The 16245-nt window shown below is 49.3% G+C and overlaps 1 protein-coding gene across 1 annotated transcript in view; it reads right to left on the bottom strand.

Moving 5' to 3' along the window:
• Nucleotides 1-16245, bottom strand: part of LOC116678833 (piezo-type mechanosensitive ion channel component 2-like) — a gene marked incomplete at its 3' end in the record, with an annotated part of 48888 nt that overhangs the window by 20037 nt on the left and 12606 nt on the right. The window contains 10 exon segments of the mRNA XM_032508558.1: nt 1863-1964; nt 2555-2759; nt 3164-3364; nt 3470-3583; nt 4850-5026; nt 7659-7816; nt 8013-8191; nt 8606-8700; nt 9046-9124; nt 9636-9784. Of these exon segments, the coding sequence (XP_032364449.1) occupies nt 1863-1964; nt 2555-2759; nt 3164-3364; nt 3470-3583; nt 4850-5026; nt 7659-7816; nt 8013-8191; nt 8606-8700; nt 9046-9124; nt 9636-9784 (1459 nt within the window).

Genomic DNA, 16245 nt, shown 5'->3' with positions numbered 1-16245 from the left:
AGACAGGTTTCAGGTCCGGTGTTACCTGGACCTCTGCAGGTGAGACAGGTTTCAGGTCAGGTGTTACCTGGACCTCTGCAGGTGAGACAGGTTTTTGGTCCGGTGTTACCTGGACCTCCTGTGTAGGTGAGACAGGTTTCAGGTCCGGTGTTACCTGGACCTCTGCAGGTGAGACAGGTTTCAGGTCAGGTGTTACCTGGACCTCTGCAGGTGAGACAGGTTTCAGGCCCGGTGTTACCTGGACCTCGGCAGGTGAGACAGGTTTTTGGTCCGGTGTTACCTGGACCTCCTGTGTAGGTGAGACAGGTTTCAGGTCCGGTGTTACCTGGACCTCTGCAGGTGAGACAGGTTTTAGGTCCGGTGTTACCTGGACCTCCTGTGTAGGTGAGACAGGTTTCAGGTCCGGTGTTACCTGGACCTCTGCAGGTGAGACAGGTTTCAGGTCAGGTGTTACCTGGACCTCCTCTGCAGATGAGACAGGTTTCAGGTCCGGCATTACCTGGACCTCTGCAGGGGAGACAGGTTTTAGGTCCGGTGTTACCTGGACCTCCTGTGTAGGTGAGACAGGTTTCAGGTACAGTGTTACCTGGACCTCCTCTGCAGGTGAGACAGGTTTCAGGTCCGGTGTTACCTGGACCTCTGCAGGTGAGACAGGTTTCAAGTCAGGTGTTACCTGGACCTCTGCAGGTGAGACAGGTTTTAGGTCCGGTGTTACCTGGACCTCCTGTGTAGGTGAGACAGGTTTCAGGTCCGGTGTTACCTGGACCTCTGCAGGTGAGACAGGTTTTAGGTCAGGTGTTACCTTGACCTCCTCTGCAGGTGAGACAGGTTTCAGGTCAGGTGTTACCTGGACCTCCTCTGCAGATGAGACAGGTTTCAGGTCCGGCATTACCTGGACCTCTGCAGGGGAGACAGGTTTTAGGTCCGGTGATACCTGGACCTCCTGTGTAGGTGAGACAGGTTTCAGGTACAGTGTTACCTGGACCTCCTCTGCAGGTGAGACAGGTGTCAGGTCCGGCATTACCTGGACCTCCTGTGCAGGTGAGACAAGTTTCAGGTCCTGTATTACCTGGACCTCCTCTGCAGGTGAGACAAGTTTCAGGTCCTGTATTACCTGGACCTCCTCAGCAGGTGAGACAGGTATCTGCAGCCGGTCCGACCCAACATGTTAAAATATGTTTTATATATTTTGAACACATCACATCAAAGGATATGAATCTGTTTCCATGTGTCATCAAATGTTTTTTTAAAAAGTTATAGAAAACAAAAGAGAAGAAAAACAAAACAATCCAAAGAAGAATATATATATATATATATATATATATATATATGTATATTGTTAATAATGTTATCATTCTTTTTATTACACGTTGAACTGCTCTCCCACAGATTTTAGGACGATGATACACATGCCGTTGGTTTTATGTATTTAACTAACAGTGTGGTTGTATTCTATGATGTATTATAACATATAATATATTTTAATTATTGGGTAATGTCTCCAGGAGAGAGACCAGAGTCCAGGACAGAGACCAGAGTCCGGACTCACAGACCAGAGTCCGAGACAGAGACCAGAGTCCGGGAGAGAGGCCAGAGTCCGGGACAGAGACCAGAGCTCGAGACCTTTTATTTAAACTTTTATTCTCCCACTGTCCGACCTGATTTAATATTTAGATTATTTTAAACAGCTTTTATATATAAATATATAATAAATCATATAAATGTAACCCAATCAGGGTTTTTAAGTGTTTTATTTGTTGCATCTTAACCCAAACTGCCCCCCCCCCCCCCCCCCCAACCTAACCTGTGGTCCTTCTGTCGGTTTTTATTCCAATAGAGTAAAATGTTGCTGATGCTCTTACAGAGGAGGAAGAAGGGGTTCGGGGGGGTCAGGTGATCAGGGAGGAAGAGCCACTTCACCACGTCAGAGTCCATGTTGGAGTTGGGGGGTCTCCAGGGATAATCTGCAAACACAACCGACGGCTCACATTCATATACAGTAGAGATATATTTACCAAATCTATTCTGGTTTTAAATGATCAAAATCACAACAACAAAACTCCAATCCGTTTACCACATATTTAGCCTAGCTTAGCACAGAGCCTTGACTGCAGTGAATGAGCCGTTAGCTTAGCACAAAGCCTACAATGGAGGAGCCGTTAGCTTAGCACAAAGCCTACAATGGAGGAGCCGTTAGCTTAGCACAAAGCGTACAATGGAGGAGCCGTTAGCTTAGCACAAAGCCTACAATGGAGGAGCCGTTAGCTTAGCACAAAGCCTGCAGTGGAGGAACCGTTAGCTTAACACAAAGCCTCCAGTGAATGAGCCATTAGCTTAGCACAAAGCCTACAATGGAGGAGCCGTTAGCTTAGCACAAAGCCTGCAGTGGAGGAACCGTTAGCTTAACACAAAGCCTCCAGTGAATGAGCCGTTAGCTTAGCACAAAGCCTACAATGGAGGAGCCGTTAGCTTAGCACAAAGCCCGCAGTGAATGAGCCGTTAGCTTAGCACAAAGCCCGCAGTGGAGGAGCCGGTGTCTCCAGGTGAGACGTACCTGTACAGGCAGCGGGGGGGAACCCGACACACAGCAGGTACTGGAAACACAACAGACCCGACAGGAAGTAGCAGTACTTGGGCCACACCGCGGCGATGCGCTTCCTGTTGCGCTGTGATAGGACGGTGATGAGGCCGAAGGCGTGGCCTACAGCAAATAGGTCCATCCGCTGACCAATCACGTTCACAGCCAACAGGAAGCAGGTCTGAGGAAGAGCATGGGAATGTTAGCTTAGCATGTTGCTAGTCTTGCAGGGTTTGTTGGTGCTTGAGTCTCAGAGGGAAATACTCCCTTAAACTCTCAAAATAACACAATAATAACAAAGATAACACCAAGCTAACACAGCTAACACCAAGCTAACAGGAAGACGGTGAGCACCAAGCCGTCAGCTAACACCGAGCTAACAGCGCTATGCTCTGAAGGGGCTTCACAGCTTAAACCTGATCCTGAATCACAAACTTATCTAGAGAGAGACTTCCCATTGTAAATAACAGGAATTATGACATTTAAACTAAATCAAAGATTATTTAAAAGCAGCTAAAGACCCAGAAACAGAATGAGGATCAACGGAGTCAGGCAAGCATGTTGCTATGCTAACCAGCGTCTCACCTCCAATCCAAACTTGTAGAAGAAGTAGTTGAGGAAGTACTTGATGCAACTCAGCACTCCGTCGTCTAGGTGACGCCTGGTGATGTCATGAAACAGCGTCCGGGTCTGGGGCGGGGCTTGGTTACGGCGGAGACGGTACAGCTCCTGGTGTCTGTAGACGGTTACCTCGAAGGCTAGCAGCGCTAGCATCGTCAGGTTAGACTGCAGAAAAGGGTTAGCATGATGGTACGTTACCTGTGTGGTCATGTGACTACCACTGCGAACATGATTGGTTAGTTGTCAACCAATAGATAATTTGCGTCTCACCCTCAGGTAGTCGAGCAGCTTCCCATCCGTCTTCCGAAGACCCACCCACTGGGCGGGGTCGACGGGCCCGGAGTACAGACCAGACACAGACAGGTCAGTACTGGAGTTACCTGGCTACAGACAGACAGACAGGTCAGTACTGGAGTTACCTGGCTACAGACAGACAGACAGGTCAGTACTGGAGTTACCTGGCTACAGACAGACAGACAGGTCAGTACTGGAGTTACCTGGCTACAGACAGACAGACAGGTCAGTACTGGAGTTACCTGGCTACAGACAGACAGACAGGTCAGTACTGGAGTTACTTGGCTACAGACAGACAGACAGGTCAGTACTGGAGTTACCTGGCTACAGACAGACAGACAGGTCAGTACTGGAGTTACCTGGCTACAGACAGACAGACAGGTCAGTACTGGAGTTACCTGGCTACAGACAGACAGACAGGTCAGTACTGGAGTTACCTGGCTACAGACAGACAGACAGGTCAGTACTGGAGTTACCTGGCTACAGACAGACAGACAGGTCAGTACTGGAGTTACCTGGCTACAGACAGACAGACAGGTCAGTACTGGAGTTACCTGGCTACAGACAGACAGACAGGTCAGTACTGGAGTTACCTGGCTACAGACAGACAGACAGACAGGTCAGTACTGGAGTTACCTGGCTACAGACAGGTAGATGCACGGTGGGGGGGGGGGGGGGGGCGACAGACAGTCAGTTAGATGGGCAGATGCTCAGTGGGGGGGGGCAGACAGACAGGTAGATGCACGGTGGGGGGGAGCAGACAGACAGGTGACAGAGGGACAACTTCAGTCTATAGTTTTTATATATTGTATTTCTATAATTCATATTTCTACAGTTTCTATATTTTGTATTTCTATAATTTGTATTTCTGTAGACTGTTTTTCTATATTTTGTATTTCTATACTTTGTATTCCTATACTTTCTATGTTTCTTATTTCTATACTTTGTATTTCTATACTTTGTTTTTCTATACTTCTATATTTTGTATTTCTATACTTTGTATTTCTATAGTTTCTATACTTTGTAATTCTATAGTTTGTATTTTGTATTTGTTTTTCTATGAATCTATATTGTGTATTTCTATACTATTACTGTTATTCTGTTCTAAAACTGCTGCTGGATTTTCCGATTTCCCCGCGGGAGCCGTCCCAAAAGGATCAATAAAGAGAAGTCTAAGTCTATTTCTATAGTTTCTATATTGTGTATTTCTATATTTTGTAATTCTATACTCAGTATTTCTGGCTGAGTTGCAGCCGCTCCATCAGCGTTACTCTTCCTGTAACGGTCTGAACTTTATGAAAGTCTTATAAATAAATCTAGAAATAGACAAACGAAGGCTCTCGTTGCCATGGTTACCATAGTGCAGTTGGAGGAGTATCTGATTGGCTGGACGACGTTGAGTTGATACAACATCTTACAGACGGTCAGTACACAGGTCCAGACCGTACAGACCCCGGACAGCAGGGGGCGCCACGCCCTGCAGGGCATCGCCACGGCAACGCACAGCACGAACACCAGGTTCAACACACACACCTGCAGAGAGACAGACAGGTTCAACACACACACCTGCAGAGAGACAGACAGGTACAACACACACACCTGCAGAGAGACAGACAGATTCAACACACACACCTGCAGAGAGACAGACAGGTTCAACACACACACCTGCAGAGAGACAGACAGGTTCAACACACACACCTGCAGAGAGACAGACAGGTTCAACACACACCTGCAGAGAGACAGACAGGTTCAACACACACACCTGCAGAGAGACAGACAGGTTCAACACACACCTGCAGAGAGACAGACAGGTTCAACACACACACCTGCAGAGAGACAGACAGGTTCAACATTTACACCTGCAGAGAGACAGACAGGTTCAACACACACACACACACACCTGCAGAAAGACAGACAGGTTCAACACACACACACCTGCAGAGAGACAGACAGGTTCAACACACACCTGCAGAGAGACACACAGGTTCAACATATACACCTGCAGAGAGACAGACAGGTTCAACACACACCTGCAGAGAGACAGACAGGTTCAACATATACACCTGCAGAGAGACAGACAGGTTCAACACACACCTGCAGAGAGACAGACAGGTTCAACACACACACAGACCTGCAGAGAGACAGACAGGTTCAACACACACCTGCAGAGAGACAGACAGGTTCAACACACACACACACACACACCTGCAGAGAGACAGACAGGTTCAACACAAAAACCTGCAGAGAGACAGACAGGTTCAACACACACCTAAAGAGAGACAGACAGGTTCAAAACACACACACACCTGCAGAGAGACAAACGGGTTCTACACACACCTGCAGAGAGACAGACGGGTTCAAGACACACAAACACACCTGCAGAGAGACAGACGGGTTCAACACACACACACACACCTGCAGAGAGACAGACGGGTTCAACACACACCTGCAGAGAGACAGACGGGTTCAACACACACACACACACCTGCAGAGAGACAGACGGGTTCACCACACACACACACACACCTGCAGAGAGACAGACATGTTCACACACACACACACACACACCTGCAGAGAGACAGACGGGTTCAACACACACACACACACATGCAGAGAGACAGACGGGTTCAACACACACACACACCAGCAGAGAGACAGACAGGTTCAACACACACACCTTCAGAGAGACAGACGGGTTCAACACACACACACACACACCTGCAGAGAGACAGACAGGTTCAACATATACACCTGCAGAGAGACAGACAGGTTCAACACACACACCTGCAGAGAGACAGACAGGTTCAACACACACACCTGCAGAGAGACAGACAGGTTCAACACACACACACACACACACCTGCAGAGAGACAGATGGGTTCAACACACACACCTGCAGAGAGACAGACAGGTTCAACACACACCTGCAGAGACAGACAGGTTCAACACACACACACACACCTGCAGAGGGACAGAGAGGTTCAACACACACACCTGCAGAGAGACAGACAGGTTCAACATATACACCTGCAGAGAGACAGACAGGTTCAACACACACACCTGCAGAGAGACAGACAGGTTCAACACACACACCAGCAGAGAGACAGACAGGTTCAACACACACCTGCAGAGAGACAGACGGGTTCAACACACACCTGCAGAGAGACAGACAGGTTCAACACACACACTTGCAGAGAGACAGACAGGTTCAACACACACACCTGCAGAGAGACAGACAGGTTCAACACACACACACACACCTGCAGAGAGACAGACAGGATCAACACCCACCTGTAGAGAGACAGACAGGATCAACACACACCTGTAGAGAGATTGACAGGTTCAACACACACCTGTCGAGAGACAGATGGGTACAACACACACACACACACACACACACACACACACCTGCAGAGAGACAGACATGTTCAACACACACACACACACACCTGCAGAGAGACAGACGGATTCAACACACACACACACACACATGCAGAGAGACAGACGGGTTCAACACACACACACACCTGCAGAGACAGACAGGTTCAACACACACACCTTCAGAGAGACAGACGGGTGCAACACACACACACACACCTGCAGAGAGACAGACAGGTTCAACACACACCTGCAGAGACAGACAGGTTCAACACACACACACACCTGCAGAGAGACAGACAGGTTCAACATATACACCTGCAGAGAGACAGACAGGTTCAACACACACACCTGCAGAGAGACAGACAGGTTCAACACACACACCAGCAGAGAGACAGACAGGTTCAACACACACCTGCAGAGAGACAGACGGGTTCAACACACACACCTGCAGAGAGACAGACAGGATCAACACACACACCTGCAGAGAGACAGACAGGATCAACACACACCTGCAGAGAGACAGACAGGTTCAACACACACCTGTCGAGTGACAGATGGGTACAACACACACACACACACACACACACACCTGCAGAGAGACAGACATGTTCAAGACACACACACACACACACACACACACACACACAAACACACACAAACACACACAAACACACAAACACGCACACACCTACAAAATGACTAAATCCGCCCCTGGACAGACAGGCAGACTGATAGACAGACAGGCAGACAGAGAGACAGGCAGAGGACAGGCAGACAGGCATACCTCCTTCACACAGACCCAGATGATGTACAAGGACACAATCTTGACAATGTGCAGTTCCAGGATCCACCAGAGGACAAACTGGAGGCGCTGCAGGGAGACAAGGAGGCGCAGGGACAGAACCGTGAGACGGTCCACCACCAACCGCCAGGACACCAGCCCTGAGGACAGAGACAGAGACAGACAGGGGTTCAGACCGACAGAAAGGTTTTCAGACAGACAGAGACACAGAGAGAGAGACAGACAGTCAGACAGGCAGAGACACAGAGAGACAGACAGAGACACAGACAGACTGTTTTTTTCTGGATTCCTTCCAGTTCTACAGCTTCCTTCCCTGCTGATGATGAATGTGTTTACCTGTGATGTGGTCAGACAGGGTTTCCCGGTCCAACATGCAGGGGTCCTCCTCCTGTCTCTCCTCCTGTCTCTCCTCCTGTCTCTCCTCCTGTCTCTCTTCCTGTGTCTCCTCCTCCAGGAGGAGAAGAGGAGCTCCACCCAGCGACAGGTCAAACAGGCTGCCGTCAGAGTGGACTAACCTGCAGAGAGACAGACAGGTTCAACACACACACCTGCAGAGAGACAGACAGGTTCAACACACACACCTGCAGAGAGACAGACAAATATTTAGTCCTGTAGAGCAGAGATTAATATTATAATAATTATAATAATACGAAGAATAATAATAATAATGATAATAATAATGTATAGGTCTGGTCTGCGATACTGTGTGCATGTGTTTGTGTGTGTTACCTGCTGATGGTGTTGTGTGTGTGTGTGTGTGTGTGTGTGTGTGTGTGTAGGTGTGGTGTGTGTGTGTGTGTGTGTGTGTGTGTGTGTTAACTGGTGATGGTGTTGTTGTGTGTGTGTGTTAACTAGTGATGGTACTGTGTGTGTGTGTGTGTGTGTGTGTGTGTGTGTGGTGTGTGTGTGTGTGTGTGTGTGTGTGTTACCTGCTGATGGTGCTGTTGTGTGTGTCCACCACTGTCTTCAGGTCGGTCAGCTGCAGGAACGGCTGGTGGAAGTAATGAAGGTGGACGATACACACCTGCAGCACGAAGGAGAAGAGAAGAAGAAGAGAGAACCACGTCACCGGGAAGAGAAGAAGAGAGGAAGAGAAGAAGAGAAGAAGAAGAGAGAACCACGTGACCGGGAAGAGAAGAAGAGAAGAAGAGAAGAAGAGAGACAACGTCAACGTCATCCTCATCCTCTTCTTCATCACATCATCCTGCATCTCATCCTTCTCATCATCCTCATGCTCATCACCATCCTCATCGTCCTCATCTTCATCATCACCATCCTCACCATCCTCATCATCCTCATCTTCCTCATCTTTATCATCACCATCCTCATCTTTATCATCCTCATCCTCATCATCCTCATCATCACCTACCAGGAGAAATGAAGCGGGGATGAAGATCCTGGTGAAGAGAACGGGAACAGAAAACTTCTCCAGACCGACGTCCTCCAGCCTGGAGACAGAGAGGACAGGGAGTACTGGGAGTACAGGGAGGACAGGGAGTACTGGGAGTACAGGGAGTACAGGGAGTACAGGGAGTACAGGAGTACAGGGAGTACTGGGAGTACAGGGAGTACAGGGAGGACAGGGAGTACTGGGAGTACAGGGAGTACAGGGAGGACAGGGAGTACTGGGAGTACAGGGAGTACAGGGAGGACAGGGAGTACTGGGAGTACAGGGAGTACAGGGAGGACAGGGTGTACTGGGAGTACAGGGGAGTACAGGGATTACAGGGAGGACAGGGAGTACTGGAAGTACTGGGAGTACAGGGAGTACAGGGAGTACTGGGAGTACAGGGAGTACAGGGAGTACAGGGAGTACAAGGGAGTACTAGGAGTACTGGGAGTACAGGGAGTACTGGGAGTACAGGGAGTACAGAAAATACTGGGAGTACCTGTGTTTACCTGTGAGAACCTAGTAGTACCTGTGAGTGCCTGGTAGTACCTGTGAGTACCTGTGATTACCTGTGAGTGCTGAGTCCAGTGTAGTAGCTCCAGGTGTCGGGGGACGAGGGGAACTGGAAGGTGTAGACCAGGATCAGAACCAGCATGGAGTAAACCACAACGGCTACCCAGAAACCCCTGAGCATGGCACGCCAACGCTCGTAGTTCAACTACAGTCAGACAGACAGGTAGAGAGACAGACAGGTAGAGAGACAGTCAGGTAGAGAGACAGTCACACAGACAGACAGGTAGAGAGACAGTCACACAGACAGACAGGTAGAGAGACAGTCACAAAGACAGTCAGGTAGAGAGACAGTCACACAGACAGACAGGTAGAGAGACAGTCACACAGACAGACAGGTAGAGAGACAGTCACTCAGACAGACAGGTAGAGAGACAGTCACACAGACAGACAGGTAGAGAGAAAGTCACAAAGACAGACAGGTAGAGAGAGAGACAGGTAAAGAGACAGACAGTCAGACAGACATACTCTGAACCAGTTCTATTTGTTCTAGTGTACCGAGCAAGTTCTTATTGTAGGGGATTTTAATGTTCATGTGTTCAAAGTGTTCATAAAGTGTTAAAAGATATTAGTGCTGCATTTGATACCATTGACCATCATATCTTATTACAGAGATTGGAACATTTAATTGGCATTAAAGGGACTGCTCTAAGCTGGTTTAAGTCTTATTTATCAGATCCATCTCAGTTTGTTAATGTTAACGATGAATCTTCTGTGCACGCCAAGGTTAGTCATGGAGTCCCACAAGGATCTGTGCTCGGTCCAATCCTGTTCACTTTATATATGCTTCCTTTAGGCAGTATTATTAGGAAGCACTCCATAAACTTTCATTGTTATGCAGATGATACTCAGTTATATCTGTCGATCAAGCCGGATGAAACTAATCAGTTAGCTAAACTTCAAACGTGCCTTCAGGATATTAAAACCTGGATGACCTGTAATTTTCTAATGTTAAACTCAGATAAAACGGATGTCATTGCTCTGGGACCCAAGCACCTCCGTGACGCATTATCCAAAGAGATAGTTACTCTGGATGGCATCACCCTGGCCTCCAGCATCACCCTGGCCTCCAGCACCACCCTGGCCTCCAGCACCACCCTGGCCTCCAGCAACACCCTGGCCTCCAGCAACACCCTGGCCTCCAGCACCACCCTGACCTCCAGCAACACCCTGGCCTCCAGCAACACCCTAGCCTCCAGCACCACCCTGACCTCCAGCACCACCCTGGCCTCCAGCACCACCCTGGCCTCCAGCACCACCCTGGCCTCCAGCACCACCCTGGCCCCCAGCACCAGCCTGGCCTCCAGCACCACCCTGGCCCCCAGCACCACCCTGGCCTCCAGCACCATCCTGGCCTCCAGCAACACCCTGACCTCCAGCACCATCCTGGCCTCCAGCATCACCCTGGCCTCCAGCACCACTGGCCTCCAGCATCACCCTGGCCTCCAGCACCACCCTGGCCTCCAGCACCACCCTGGCCTCCAGCACCACCCTGGCCTCCTGCATCACCCTGGCCTCCAGCATCACCCTGGCCTCCAGCACCACCCAGGCCTCCAGCACCACCCTGGCCTCCTGCACCACTGTGAGGAATCTTGGAGTCATCTTTGATCAGGACATGTCCTTTAATTCCCACTTAAAGCAAATTTCAAGGATTGCCTTTTTCACCTACGTAATATTGCAAAAATCAGGAATATCCTGTCTAAAAATGATGCAGAAAAACTAGTCCAAGCATTTGTTACTTCTAGGCTGGATTTCTGCAATTCTTTGTTATCAGGCTGCTCGAAGATTTCCATAAAGACTCTACAGCTGATCCAGAATACTGCAGCACATGTTCTGACAGGAACCAGGAAAAGAGACCACATCTCTCCTGTTTTAGCTTCTCTGCATTGGCTTCCTGTAAAATCTAGAATAGAATTTAAAATCCTCCTTCTCACCTACAAAGCTCTTCATGGTCAGGCACCATCTTATCTTGAAGAGCTCATAGTACCTTACAACCCTGCGAGAGCACTACGCTCCCAGAATGCAGGGTTACTGGTGGTTCCTAGAGTCTCTAAAAGTAGAACGGGAGCCAGAGCATTCAGCTATCAGGCCCCTCTCCTGTGGAACCAGGTTCCATTCGGGATCCAGGGACCAGAGCGTTCAGCTATCAGGCTTTTCTTCTTTGGAACCAAGTTCCAGTCTGGGTCCAGGGACCAGAGCGCTCAGCTATCAGGCTCCTCTCCTGTAGAACCAGGTTCCAGTTTGGGTCCAGGGACCAGAGCATTCAGCTATCAGGCTCCTCTCCTGTAAAACCAGGTTCCAGTTTGGGTTCAAGAGGCAGACACCGTCTCCACATTTAAGAGTAGGCTTAAGACTGTCCTCTTTGATAAAGCTTATAGTTAGGGCTGGCTCAGGAAAGTCCTGAACCAGCCCTTAGTTGCGCCGCTATAGGCCTAGACTGCTGGGTGACTTCCCATGATGCACTGAGCACCTCTAAAACTGAATTGAATTGAAAATAGTTAGGGAGTGAGGAGTCGCAGCGTCCGCCTAACCCGGCCCACCTGCTTCTCGTCATAGTTGTCAGATTTATCTATCATATAATCAAGAATATAATAAAACTAGAGGGAGACTTGGCATACAGCCCGATCCGGTTGGGGAGAGTATTAGCCCGACCGGGCTCCTCTCTTTACCCTGTCTCTCCTATCCATCCATCCATCCATCTTCATCCGCTTATCCGGTATCGGGTCGCGGGGGCAGCAGCTCCAGTAGGGGACCCCAAACTTCCCTTTCCCGAGTCACATCAACCAGCTCCGACTGGGGGATCCCGAGGCGTTCCCAGGCCAGGTTGGAGATATAATCTCTACCTAGTCCTGGGTCTTCCCCGAGGCCTCCTCCCAGCTGGACGTGCCTGGAACACCTCCCTAGGGAGGCGCCCAGGAGGCATCCTTAGCAGATGCCCGAACCACCTCAACTGGCTCCTTTAGACGTGAAGGAGCAGCGGCTCTACTCCAAGCTCCTCTCGGATGACTGAGCTTCTCACCCTATCTCTAAGGGAGACGCCAGCCACCCTCCTGAGGAAACCCATTTCGTCCGCTTGTACCCTGGATCTCGTTCTTTCGGTCATGACCCAGCCTTCATGACCATAGGTGAGGGTAGGAACGAAAATTGCCCGGTAGATCGAGAGCTTTGCCTTCTGGCTCAGCTCTCTTTTAGATTAGATTAGATTAGATTAGATTATACTTTATTCATCCCACGACGGGGAAATTTTGTCGTTACAGTAGCAGCATTTTTCAATAACAGCAAAAAACAAAAACACACAAACAAGTAAGCACGAAAGAAATACAAGGCAAGAAATACAGGCAAGCAATAGACAATGAAAATATGGTAGACTGAGTAAGTAAAATGCCGTCAAACAAAAGGAATTTTAAAGTGCGGTTGCCATGATAAGAGAAACAATACTGCAGTGTAAGTGACGTTAAAAATTAAGTTGAATGTGTAATTAGAGCAAAGAAGCAAGAGTCGGTAGCATAATTTAAATTATATTAACCTGAGACCATAAATATTGAAAAGTACTTTTTTTTCCGTCACAACGGTGCGATAAACAGAATGTAATACCGCACCGGCTGCTCCGATTCTCCGACCAATCTCCCGCTCCATAGTCCCCTCACTCGCGAACAAGACCCCAAGGTACTTAAACTCCTTCACTTGGGGTAAGGACTCACTCCCTACCCGAAGAAAGCACTCCATCGGTTTCCTGCTGAGAACCATGGCCTCAGATTTAGAGGTGCTGATCCTCATCCCAGCCGCTTCACACTCCGCTGCGAACCGATCCAGTGAGTGCTGAAGGTCCCAGACCGATGACGCCATCAGGACCACATCATCCGCAAAAAGCAGCGATGAGATCCCGAGCCCACCGAACTGCAACCCCTCCCCGCCCCGACTACGCCTCGATATCCTGTCCATAAATATTACAAACAGGATTGGTGACGAAGCGCAGCCCTGGCGGAGACCAACCCTCACCTGGAACGAGTCCGATTTACTGCCGAGAACCCGGACACAGCTCTCGCTTTGGTCATACAGAGATTGGATTCTGGGTCTGACCGAGGTTTCTGCCTAAAAGGAAGTTTTTCCTCGCCACTGGGGCCCTGTTGCTTGCTCTGGAGGAAACTACTAGAATTTTTGGGTCCTTGTAAATTCTGGAGTATGGTCTAGACCAGGGGTCGGCAACCTGCGGCTCCGGAGCCACATGCGGCTCTTTGATCCCTCTGATGCGGTTCAGCTTTTAAAAAATACTTATGTATTTTATTTTAGTTCGTACAGCAAATTAAAGACACCAATTCAGCTGTGGCCTCCTCAACTGCCTGTGATGAGTCTAAAGACTAAGTTGATATTGAACAAATGGCGCTGTTCTGCCAGTATGTAAACCCGACTGGGCCACAAGAAGAAATGATCCAGTTGATACCACTAAAAGGCCAAACACGGGGGGGGAGTCTGTGAGGCTGTCTTGAATTGTTTAGGAGCAAGAGGAATAACCCCCCCCCCCCCCCCCCCCCCCGCTGCCTGGTGTCAGTGGTACAGACGGGGTGCCGAGTATGACAGGCGCGCACAACGGCTTTATGGCTTTACTGCAGAAGTCGCTGGACAGGAAGTAGCTGGACTGTAAGTTGCTGGACTGTAAGTTGCTGGACTGTAAGTTGCTGAACTGGAAGTTGCTGAACTGGAAGTTGCTGTCTTTTCCCTGCATCCCGCACCAAGAGGCACTGTGTGTCAAACATTTCCTCCGGAATGCACAGAAGCAATGAATGTTTTCATTCAGATTCTGAGCAAATTAATGGCAAAAGGTTTAAATCCCCGTCAGTTCCGTTCGTTACTGGATGAGCTGGAGACAAATTCTCACAACACGCACAACAAGGTCCGGTGGCGGTCCAGAGGCGAGGTGCTGAAATGCTTTGCGGCATGTCTGGAAGAAGGAAAACCTTCCTGGGTAGCAAAGGATCACATTTCCTGATCTAGAACAGCCAGAGGGGTTGGGAAAGCTCCATTTCTTGGTAGACTTGACACCTGAACACCTGAACACCTGACACCTGAACACCTGAACACCTGAACACCTGAACACCTGGACACCTGACACCTGACACCTGACACCTGAACACCTGAACACCTGAACACCTGACACCTGAACACCTGACACCTGACACCTGAACACCTGAACACCTGACACCTGACACCTGAACACCTGACACCTGACACCTGAACACAGCTCTTCAGGGAAAAAGACCCCCAGGGCTGTGGTCCTTCACCATGAGGACCTGAGGAGGTTTTGCCATTCAAGTCCAGTTGACAGGTCCAACCCTATTTTACTAAACCGTTAACCCAACGTTTTGTTTTGTTTTTCTGATTTGTTGTGTGCAGAAATGTTATTTCATTTTCTCTGCAGTCATTCATTGATTTCATAAATGTAACACAGTATAGTTTGTTTATACATAGTACAAAGTAAAAAAAAAACGTTTAAAATTTCAAAAGGGTTTTGTGGCTCCAAGTGTTTTCTTGTGTGAAACGGGTCCAAACGGCCCCCACACTTACTCTTGAGGTACAGGATGTGTGGCGGGCGCTCTGTGCAGTGAACCCCAGAAAGGCTGCTGGTCCAGATGGGGTACCTGGGAAGGTGCTCAAGGCATGTGCTTGGCAGCTATCACAGGTCTTCACAGACATCTTCAATCTATCTCTGGAACAAGCTGTCATTCCACCCTGCTTGAAGTCTGCTATAATCATCCCGATCCCTAAAAAGTCACCCACGACCAGCCTCAATGATTTTCGCCCCATAGCACTCACCCCAGTCATTACCAAATGCTTAGAGAAACTGGTTTTGAAACACATCAAAGCCTGTCTACCTTCCACACTGGATCCGCATCAGTTTGCATATCGACTAACAGATCCACCGAAGACGCCATAGCCATTGCTCTCTACTCAGCGCTGAGTCACCTGGAGAAACAGGGGAGCTACGTTAGGATGCTCTTCGTTGACTTCAGCTCAGCTTTTACACAATAATACCGGACATTCTGATCCCCAAGCTAACCAACTTGGGGGTGCCACCACAAACTTGCTCCTGGATAAAGAACTTTTTAGTCAACCGACCCCAGCAGGTGAAACTGGGTCCTCACCTCTCTTCTTCCCGCACTCTTAGCACTGGCTCTCCACAGGGCTGCGTGCTGAGCCCATTACTCTACTCCCTATACACATCCGACTGCAGTCCCGCCCACCCAGAGAACATCATCATCAAGTTCGCTGATGATACAACGGGGTGGGGCTGATTACAGGGGGAAACGAGGCGGCCTATAGAGATGAGGTCCTGAAACTTAGTGAGTGGTGTGCATCAAACACCTGGCACTAAACATCAACAAGACCAAGGAACTCATCCTGGACTTCAGGCGGAACAAAAGCCGCCCCTGCCCCCCTGTACGTCAACGGTGGATGTGTAGAGCGAGTGGAGTCCTTCAAATTCCTCGGCACTCACATCTCTGCAGACCTCTCCTGGTCGGCCAATACCACAGCTTTGGTCAAGAAGGCCCAGCAGCGGCTACACTTCCTGAGGGTCCTCAGGAAGGAACAACTAAGAACTCAGCTGCTGGT

This window comes from Etheostoma spectabile, unplaced genomic scaffold (genome assembly GCF_008692095.1).
Source record: "Etheostoma spectabile isolate EspeVRDwgs_2016 unplaced genomic scaffold, UIUC_Espe_1.0 scaffold00008276, whole genome shotgun sequence".
In the NCBI taxonomy this organism is placed as follows: domain Eukaryota; kingdom Metazoa; phylum Chordata; class Actinopteri; order Perciformes; family Percidae; genus Etheostoma; species Etheostoma spectabile.
The sequence above is the reverse complement of the archived record's forward strand: the minus strand, read 5'-3'. Positions and strand labels throughout refer to the sequence as shown.